Raw genomic sequence first — 10,637 nt, forward strand, 5'->3', positions numbered from 1 at the left:
AAGCATTAGGGTCCATGTGATTGGGGAAAGCATTAGGGTCCATGTGACTAGGGAAAGCATTAGGGTCATTAGGGTCCATGTGACTAGGGAAAGCATTAGGGTCCATGTGACTAGGGAAAGCATTAGGGTCCATGTGATTGGGGAAAGCATTAGGGTCCATGTGATTGGGGAAAGCATTAGGGTCCATGGGATTGGGGAAAGCATTAGGGTCCATGTGACTAGGGAAAGCATTAGGGACCATGTGACTGGAGAAAGCATTAGGGTCCATGTGACTGGAGAAAGCATTAGGGTCCATGTGACTAGGGAAAGCATTAGGGTCCATGTGACTAGGGAAAGCATTAGGGTCATTAGGGTCCATGTGACTAGGGAAAGCATTGGGTCCATGTGATTGGGGAAAGCATTAGGGTCCATGTGACTAGGGAAAGCATTAGGGTCATTGGGGTCCATGTGACTAGGGAAAGCATTAGGGTCCATGTGACTAGGGAAAGCATTAGGGTCCATGTGATTGGGGAAAGCATTAGGGTCCATGTGACTAGGGAAAGCATTAGGGTCCATGTGACTGGGGAAAGCATTAGGGTCCATGTGATTGGGGAAAGCATTAGGGTCCATGTGATTGGGGAAAGCATTAGGGTCCATGTGACTTCCCCATCAGGAGAACCTCTTCCATGACTTGCAGAGTATTTTCTGAATGACTGGGTTCTGGTCAAACGTAATGGACTAAAATATCCATATACTGTAGGTTCATCCATGTTCATATATAGGCCCACATCCCTGTCTTTTCAGAAAGACCTCTTCCCTGACTTGCAGACTAGAATCTTCTGGAATGCTCGTCTGAAGTCCTGGTTGAAGATGGTGTAGATGACGGGGTTGAGGGAGCTGTTGACGTAGCCTATCCAGAAGAAGAACTTAAAAAGAGACTGGGGGATCTCACACGGCGCCCGGCACACTCCATACAGGCTGTAAGCAGATCAAATACGATCAATTAATCAATCAATCAATCAATCCATACATTAAACTAACAGTTGGCTACCACCTGGCTGTAGTCAAATCATTTAAATTTTTTGAAGCATTTAGTTGTCGTCCCAAATGCCACCGCCCTGATCTCTACAAAGGACCCTACTAAATATAGATGGACACGACCTTAGAGTGAAATCTCACCACACCGACCTTACAGTAAAAAAAAAACACAATCAAATGACTTAAGAAGCTAAAAAAAAAATACAGGTAAACAACGAGCGATGCGAGACAAATAATTGGCTCAATGGTGTCTGCTCCTCTTACCTGATGGGGAAAGCTGTTACAGAACTCTGGAGCTTTGGAAAACTTTGTATTACAGTATTACTGTGTAGAATACATAGTAGAAATACAGAGTAGAAACCAGTAGAAACACAGTAGAAAAACAGTAGAAACCAGTAGAATCAGTAGAAACACAGTAGAAACCAGTAGAATCAGTAGAAACATAGTAGAAACCAGTAGAAAAACAGAAACCAGTAGAACACAGAAACACAGTAGAAAACGAGTAGAAACACAGTAGAAACACAGTAGAAACACAGTAGAAACACAGAAACACAGTAGAAACCGAGTAGAAACCCAGTAGAAACACAGTAGAAACACAGAAACACAGTAGAAACACAGAAACACAGTAGAAACACAGAAACACAGTAGAAACACAGTAGAAACACAATAGAAACACAGTAGAAACAAAGTAGAAACACAGAAACACAGTAGAAACACAGAAACACAGTAGGAACACAGAAACACAGTAGAAACACAATAGAAACACAGTAGAAACACAGTAGAAACACAGAAACACAGTAGAAACCAGTAGAAACACAGTAGAAACACAGAAACACAGTAGAAACACAGAAACACAGTAGAAACACAATAGAAACACAGTAGAAACACAGTAGAAACACAGAAACACAGTAGAAACCAGTAGAAACACAGTAGAAACACAGAAACACAGTAGAAACACAGAAACACAGTAGAAACACAGAAACACAATAGAAACACAGAAACACAGTAGAAACACAATAGAAACACAGTAGAAACACAGTAGAAACACAGAAACACAGTAGAAACACAGAAACACAGTAGAAACACAGAAACACAATAGAAACACAGAAACACAATAGAAACACAGAAACACAGTAGAAACACAGAAACACAGAAACACAGTAGAAACACAGAAACACAGTAGAAACACAGAAACACAGTAGAAACACAGAAACACAATAGAAACACAGAAGAAACACAGTAGAAACACAGAAACACAGTAGAAACACAGAAACACAGTAGAAACACAGTAGAAACACAGAAATACAGTAGAAACACAGAAACACGGTAGAAACACAAACACAGTAGAAACACAGTAGAAAGACAATAGAAACACAATAGAAATACAGTAGAAACACAGAAACACAGTAGAAACACAGAAACACAGAAACACAGTAGAAACACAGTAGAAACACAGTAGAAACACAATAGAAACACAGTAGAAACACAGTAAAAACACAGAAACACAGTAGAAACAGTAGAAACACAGTAGAAACACAGTAGAAACACAGTAGAAACACAGTAGAAACACAGAAACACAGTAGAAACACAGAAACACAGTAGAAACACAGTAGAAACACAGAAACACAGTAGAAACACAGTAGAAAGCAGTAGAAACACCATAGAAACACAGTAGAAACACAGTAGAATCACAGTAGAAACCAGTAAACACAATAGAAACACAGTAGAAACACAGAAACACAGGAGAAACACAGTAGAAACACAATAGAAACACAGTAGAAACACAGAAACACAGTAGAAACACAGTAGAAACACAGTAGAAACACAGTAGAAACACAGAAACACAGAAACACAGTAGAAACACAGTGGAAACCAGTAGAAACACAATAGAAACACAGTAGAAACACAGAAACACAGTAGAAACCAGTAGAAACACAATAGAAACACAGTAGAAACACAGAAACACAGTAGAAACACAGTAGAAACCAGTAGAAACACAATAGAAACACAGTAGAAACACAGTAGAAACACAGAAACACAGTAGAAACACAGTAGAAACACAGTAGAAACACAGTAGAAACACAGTAGAAACACAATAGAAACACAATAGAAACACAGTAGAAACACAGAAACACAGAAACACAGAAACACAGAAACCAGTAGGAACACAGTAGAAACACAGTAGAAACACAGTAGAAACACAGAAACACAGTAGAAAACAGAAACCAGTAGGAACACAGTAGAAACACAGAAACACAGTAGAAACACAGTAGAAACACAGAAACACAGAAACACAGTAGAAACACAGTAGAAACACAATAGAAACACAATAGAAACACAGTAGAAAACAGAAACCAGTAGGAACACAGTAGAAACACAGAAACACAGTAGAAACACAGTAGAAACACAGAAACACAGAAACACAGTAGAAACACAGAAACACAATAGAAACACAGTAGAAACACAGAAACACAGTAGAAACACAGAAACCAGTAGAAACACAGTAGAAACACAGAAACACAGTAGAAACACAATAGAAACACAGAAACACAGAAACACAGTAGAAACACAGTAGAAACACAGAAACCAGTAGAAACACAGTAGAAACACAGAAACACAGTAGAAACACAGACACCAGTAGAAACACAGTAGAAACACAGTAGAAACACAGTAGAAACCAGTAGAAACACAATAGAAACACAGAAACACAGTAGAAACACAATAGAAACACAGTAGAAACACAGTAGAAACACAGAAACACAGTAGAAACCAGTAGAAACACAGTAGAAACCAGTAGAAACACAGTAGAAACACAGAAACACAGAAACACAGTAGAAACACAATAGAAACACAGTAGAAACACAGAAACACAGTAGAAACACAGACACCAGTAGAAACACAGTAGAAACACAGAAACACAGTAGAAACACAGTAGAAACACAGTAGAAACCAGTAGAAACACCATAGAAACACAGTAGAAACACAATAGAAACACAGTAGAAACACAGAAACACAGTAGAAACACAGAAACCAGTAGGAACACAGTAGAAACACAGAAACACAGTAGAAACACAGAAACACAGTAGAAACACAGAAACACAGAAACACAGTAGAAACACAGTAGAAACACAATAGAAACACAGTAGAAACACAGAAACACAGTAGAAACACAGAAACACAGAAACACAGAAACACAGTAGAAACACAATAGAAACACAGTAGAAACACACACATTAGAAACACAGAAACCAGTAGGAACACAGTAGAAACACAGAAACACAGTAGAAACACAGTAGAAACACAGAAACACAGAAACACAGTAGAAACACAGTAGAAACACAGAAACACAGTAGAAACACAGTAGAAACACAGTAGAAACACAGTAGAAACACAGTAGAAACACAACACCAGTAGAAACACAGTAGAAACACAGAAACACAGTAGAAACACAGTAGAAACACAGTAGAAACCAGTAGAAACACCATAGAAACACAGTAGAAACACAATAGAAACACAGTAGAAACACAGAAACACAGTAGAAACACAGTAGAAACACAGTAGAAACACAATAGAAACACAGTAGAAACACAATAGAAACACAGTAGAAACACAGAAACCAGTAGAAACACCATAGAAACACAGTAGAAACACAATAGAAACACAGTAGAAACACAGAAACAGTAGAAACACAGAAACCAGTAGAAACACAGAAACACAGTAGAAACCAGTAGAAATAGAAACACAGTAGAAACACAGAAACACAGAAACACAGTAGAAACACAGAAACACAGAAACACAGTAGAAACACAGTAGAAACACAATAGAAACCCAGTATAAACACAGTAGAAACACAGTAGAAACACAGAAACACAGAAACACAGTAGAAACACAATAGAAACACAGTAGAAACACAGAAACACAGTAGAAACAAACACAGTAGAAACACAGTAGAAACACAGAAACACAGTAGAAACACAGTAGAAACACAGTAGAAACCAGTAGAAACACCATAGAAACACAGTAGAAACACAATAGAAACACAGTAGAAACACAGAAACACAGTAGAAACACAGAAACCAGTAGGAACACAGTAGAAACACAGAAACACAGTAGAAACACAGAAACACAGTAGAAACACAGAAACACAGAAACACAGTAGAAACACAGTAGAAACACAATAGAAACACAGTAGAAACACAGAAACACAGTAGAAACACAGAAACACAGAAACACAGAAACACAGTAGAAACACAATAGAAACACAGTAGAAACACAGAAACACATTAGAAACACAGAAACCAGTAGGAACACAGTAGAAACACAGAAACACAGTAGAAACACAGTAGAAACACAGAAACACAGAAACACAGTAGAAACACAGTAGAAACACAGAAACACAGTAGAAACACAGTAGAAACACAGTAGAAACACAGTAGAAACACAGTAGAAACACAGACACCAGTAGAAACACAGTAGAAACACAGAAACACAGAGAAACACAGTAGAAACACAGTAGAAACCAGTAGAAACACCATAGAAACACAGTAGAAACACAGAAACACAGTAGAAACACAGAAACACAGTAGAAACACAGAAACACAATAGAAACACAGTAGAAACACAGTAGAAACACAGTAGAAACACAATAGAAACACAGTAGAAACACAGAAACCAGTAGAAACACCATAGAAACACAGTAGAAACACAATAGAAACACAGTAGAAACACAGAAACCAGTAGAAACACAGAAACCAGTAGAAACACAGAAACACAGTAGAAACCAGTAGAAATAGAAACACAGTAGAAACACAGAAACACAGAAACACAGAAACACAGAAACACAGAAACACAGTAGAAACACAGTAGAAACACAATAGAAACCCAGTATAAACACAGTAGAAACACAGTAGAAACACAGAAACACAGTAGAAACACAGTAGAAACACAGAAACACAGTAGAAACCAGTAGAAACACAGTAGAAACACAGTAGAAACACAATAGAAACACAGTAGAAACACAGTAGAAACACAGAAACACAGTAGAAACCAGTAGAAACACAGTAGAAACACAGTAGAAACACAGTAGAAAACAGTAGAAACACAGTAGAAACACAGTAGAAACACAGTAGAAACACAGTAGAAACACAGAAACACAGAAACACAATAAAACACAGTAGAAACACAGTAGAAACACAATAGAAACACAGAAACACAGTAGAAACACAATAGAAACCAGTAGAAACACAGTAGAAACACAGTAGAAAGACAGAAACACAGTAGAAACACAGTAGAAACACAGAAACACAGTAGAAACACAGTAGAAACACAGTAGAAACCAGTAGAAACACAATAGAAACACAGTAGAAACCAGTAGAAACACAGTAGAAACACAGTAGAAACACAGAAACACAGTAGAAACACAGAAACAAGGTAGAAACACAGTAGAAACCAGTAGAAACACAATAGAAACACAGTAGAAACACAGTAGAAACACAGTAGAAACACAGTAGAAACACAGTAGAAACACAGAAACACAGTAGAAACACAGAAACACAGTAGAAACACAGAAACACAGTAGAAACACAGAAACACAGTAGAAACACAGTAGAAACACAGTAGAAACCAGTAGAAACACAGTAGAAACACAGTAGAAACACAGTAGAAACACAGTAGAATACCTGTAGCTGAAGAAGAAGGGGAACCAGCAGATCACGAAGACTCCCATCACCACCGCCAAGACGAAGGTAAACCTCTTCTCCCTCGCCGCTGTTATTTTCTTCCTGTTGACGGTGCTCCGCCGTTTCCTACGGGACGAAAACAGCTCGATGGACTTAGAGCTGGCACGCGACTTCTTGCTCTCTGAGCGTTTGGACGAAGCCAAGCTGCTCTTCCTGCTTCCTGTAGACTTCCTTCTCTCTGAAGGTTTGGAATCCTTCTTGTCGTCATGGTGGTGGTGGTGGTGGTGGTGATGCTGATGGGAAGAGGAAGAGGAATGGGAATGTTTTTTGGCGGATGTTTTTCGTCCGACGAGCTGCTGTCGTCAAAGTCGTCTCCATCGTCGGGGTCGGGGGTTAATTTGGGTTCGTTGGGTAACATCCCCTGTGGCACCGGCGTCTTCTGCTGGCTCTGGCAGTGCCCGTTCTCCCGGGCAAATCCTCCACCGCTACCGTTTTCCTTCAGAGATCCTCCGCACCCCTCCTCCTCGCCCCCCTGCCCTAACCCGTTAAAGTGTAACGGGGCAGTTCCGTTGTCCTCCACCTCTCTCTTCTTCTCCGACATGGTCCTCGTCCGCGTCTTAGCAACCTGGTAGATCCTGATCAGAAGAAGATTCATCAATTACATTTAGTCACGCATAACACTAGATAGTATACTAGATAGGGGAACAGGGTTCCATTTAGCCCTACACACTAGATAGTATACTAGATACTAGATGCACTAGAAGTGCACTACATTAGGTGGGTTTAATTAAAGGGGGAAGTCAACTCACCTGATGTACACTAGTATCATGATAACGCAGGGAGCGAAGAAGGATCCTATGCTGGAGTAGAGAATATACCAGGTCTCATCGTTCAGCCGACACTGAGGACTGATCTCCCCTCCGCTGCTCCTGTCCATGGAGATCAACGGCGGAAAGGAAATAACGGCCGAGATCAGCCAGACCACCACGATCATCCCGTTTAGCCGTGTAGGAGTCCGCTTCTGGTTGTATTCTATCGCCTGGGTGATCGACCAGTAACGATCGAGACTGATAGCGCACAGGTGAACTATAGACGACGTGCAAAAGAGGACGTCCAACGCCAAGTAGATGTCGCACCAAACTTTCCCGAAGAACCAGTAGCCCATGAGTTCGTTAGCTAAAGAGAAAGGCATGACGAGAGTAGCCACTAGGATGTCCGCGCTGGCCAGGGACACCAGAAAGAGGTTCTGAGGCGGTTTGAGAGCGCGGCTGGTCAACACCGCGATGACCACCAGCACGTTGCCCACAATGGTAAACAGGATGAGAAAGCCCACGACTACCGTCAGTCCGGTTATGGAGAGGAGAGAGTACTCACTGTCCCCGGTAGCCGAGGAGTTGGTGTATGTGCTATTCCGCTCGTCCACCACCCCGGAGAAATTCAAGAAATCCATTATTTTAATTAACCACTCATGCACGAGGGTAAAAACAAAGAAAATAAAAAATTCAGGGAAATAATGTGTTATTCGCTAGCACACATCCGCGAAGGGTTAGTTATATTTCACATGTCTTTGGAGAAAAACGCTGAAATCACACCGTCCCTTTTCCCTTCTCTCTCAGCCCTCTCTCTCTCTCTCTCTCTCCCACCTGCCTCTTATATTCAGCGTTGTCATCTCCAATCTGCTCCGAGACAGAAACGGACTAAATCAGAACAGTATTCAAAAATACTCCGAAGACAACCTGTCATAGGTGTTAAGATTCGACATAACTTAATCACCAGCAGGACAAATCAGTTAGATCCCATCCACGCGTCCTCGGCGGGTAGTAAATGTCCTCCTCCCTGCTGCATCCTGGAGCTGCTACACCGAGTGTCCTGCTCGAGAGGATTGTAATATCCACGTGCTGTTCGCATTTAAACTCACCCGGGGGAGCGGGAGAAGAGAGAGAGGAGATAGAGAGGGTGGGGTGTCATGACCCGTGTTAATTGATACCACATATATATACCGCACCAGTTGATGTAGTTACTGTCATGTGTGAAGACCAGCTATTAGTGTGTGTGCTGTATTGGAGGGCCTAAACTCAACTTTAAAACACTTAATAAATATCTAAAAATTTTGTGAAAATCTAATTCTGACTTGAGACTGTGAGAGATGGTAGATGATGTCAGTGCTCAATGATTGCCAGACAGTTTAAGTCCCAAATGCCCACCCCCTCCCTTTTCCCCACATATACAGTGCACTGCTTTTGCTCAGAGACCATCATATTTAATCCACGTTGTGTATTATCAGTAGGTGTCTCTCTGTCCCGAGCTGTCAAAACGGAACAGACTGGCGCATCGCAGAACGTTTCATTCCAAGACGAATGCGTCGAGGTGTGTCTCCTCCTCGCGTACATCGCAGACTGCATCGGTTTGTTCCGTCCACTCGCTGGAGGTCACTATAGTAAAGGCGGCTATTCCCCGGACCGGAGAGAGGAGATGATTCGACACCGTAACGGGCCGGTAATATATAACTCAAGTGTAAACATGAAACATGAGAACCAAATACATGGTCTACCGCTGCGTTTATCTGTTGATTAAAACCTGTTCGTTCAGCCGAGTCACAGTCCGACAGCATAATAAATCTCCCCCCGTCCACACACACACACACACACACACACACACACACACACACACACACACACACACACACACACACACACACACACACACACACACACACACACACACACACTGAATAATTGATAGAAACGAGTAGCTGCCTGACGCTGACCTTGCCTCGTCAGGGAAATATATGAGTACATAGTCGCGGGAATTCATTTTTTTTTTTTTTTTTGCCAGCTGAAAAAGTCTGTGTCAGTCCGCTAATACAGGACTAGTAAAGGCCCAGCACCCTACTTTTGTGAATATATATATATATATATTCGTGTTTAACAACATTTGTAAATTGAGTCTGATAAATATCTGTATAAAACATTTCATCTGATCATACTTGTGGAATATAAAAATTCTCGCGTGATATACGTTTTTCAGTTTCTTGAAATACTTAACAAACAGCAACTTATCCCTATGTGAAAATTGATTTGGGCTCGTTGGAAAACAGCCCCGGTGGTCCCGGCGTCTTCTGCTGGCTCTGGCAGCGCACGTTCTCCGGGGCAACCCCTTCGTCCTACGACAGTAATTGCTGCTGAACTATTCATTCCTTCTTTAGTAGACCAGAACAACTGAGGGTAGTGAGGGCATAGTGATTGCTTTGGTTTTTTTGTCATAGTGGTGCACCCGTGGGAATCTACCCCACAACCCTCGTCACTGCAAGTGCCACGCGCTACCATGACATCATCACATCACATCGTCACAAACCCCTTGATGTTCTCAGTTACTGGACTGTGTGTCGTCATGGTGATGGAAGGTCTAGGTACAAACCTAGATGACCAGACTATGTACAATACAGGATGGTCAATTCATATGGCACAATATTATTTTACATGTTATTTTTTTAATAAAATAAAAATATTTAATTTGATGTCTTTGCCCGTAACTTTTCACCTTTTGATGTAACTGTTTTGACAGGACAGAGGGACAGAGACAGAGACAGAGACAGAGACAGGGACAGGGACAGGACAGAGACAGAGACAGAGACAGAGACAGAGACAGAGACAGAGACAGAGACAGAGACAGGGACAGAGACAGAGACAGAGACAGAGACAGAGACAGAGACAGGAACAGGGACAGAGACAGAGACAGGGAGACAGGGACAGGGACAGAGAGACAGAGACAGAGACAGAGACAGAGACAGGGACAGAGACAGAGACAGAGACAGAGACAGGGACAGAAACAACTGTAACAATTCCAACTATTGAATCCTGCAAAATACTATTCTTAAGTATAAACTGGGTGGTTTGAGCCCTGAATGCTGATTGGCTGACAGCTGTGTTATATCAGACCGTA

The 10,637-nt window shown here is 41.4% G+C and overlaps 1 protein-coding gene across 1 annotated transcript; it reads right to left on the bottom strand.

Moving 5' to 3' along the window:
• Nucleotides 1-592: 592 nt before the first annotated feature.
• On the bottom strand, nucleotides 593-8,675 carry LOC121844636 (alpha-2C adrenergic receptor-like). Its single transcript, XM_042314940.1, has 4 exons — nucleotides 7,505-8,675; nucleotides 7,018-7,330; nucleotides 6,696-6,976; nucleotides 593-957 (listed from the first exon to the last, which is right to left on the bottom strand). Exons 1-4 carry the CDS (start codon nucleotides 8,143-8,145, stop codon nucleotides 780-782), a joined length of 1,413 nt encoding a protein of 470 aa, XP_042170874.1. The 5' UTR covers nucleotides 8,146-8,675; the 3' UTR covers nucleotides 593-779.
• Nucleotides 8,676-10,637: the final 1,962 nt, after the last annotated feature.

Source organism: Oncorhynchus tshawytscha, unplaced genomic scaffold (assembly GCF_018296145.1).
Source record: "Oncorhynchus tshawytscha isolate Ot180627B unplaced genomic scaffold, Otsh_v2.0 Un_contig_7881_pilon_pilon, whole genome shotgun sequence".
NCBI lineage: Eukaryota > Metazoa > Chordata > Actinopteri > Salmoniformes > Salmonidae > Oncorhynchus > Oncorhynchus tshawytscha.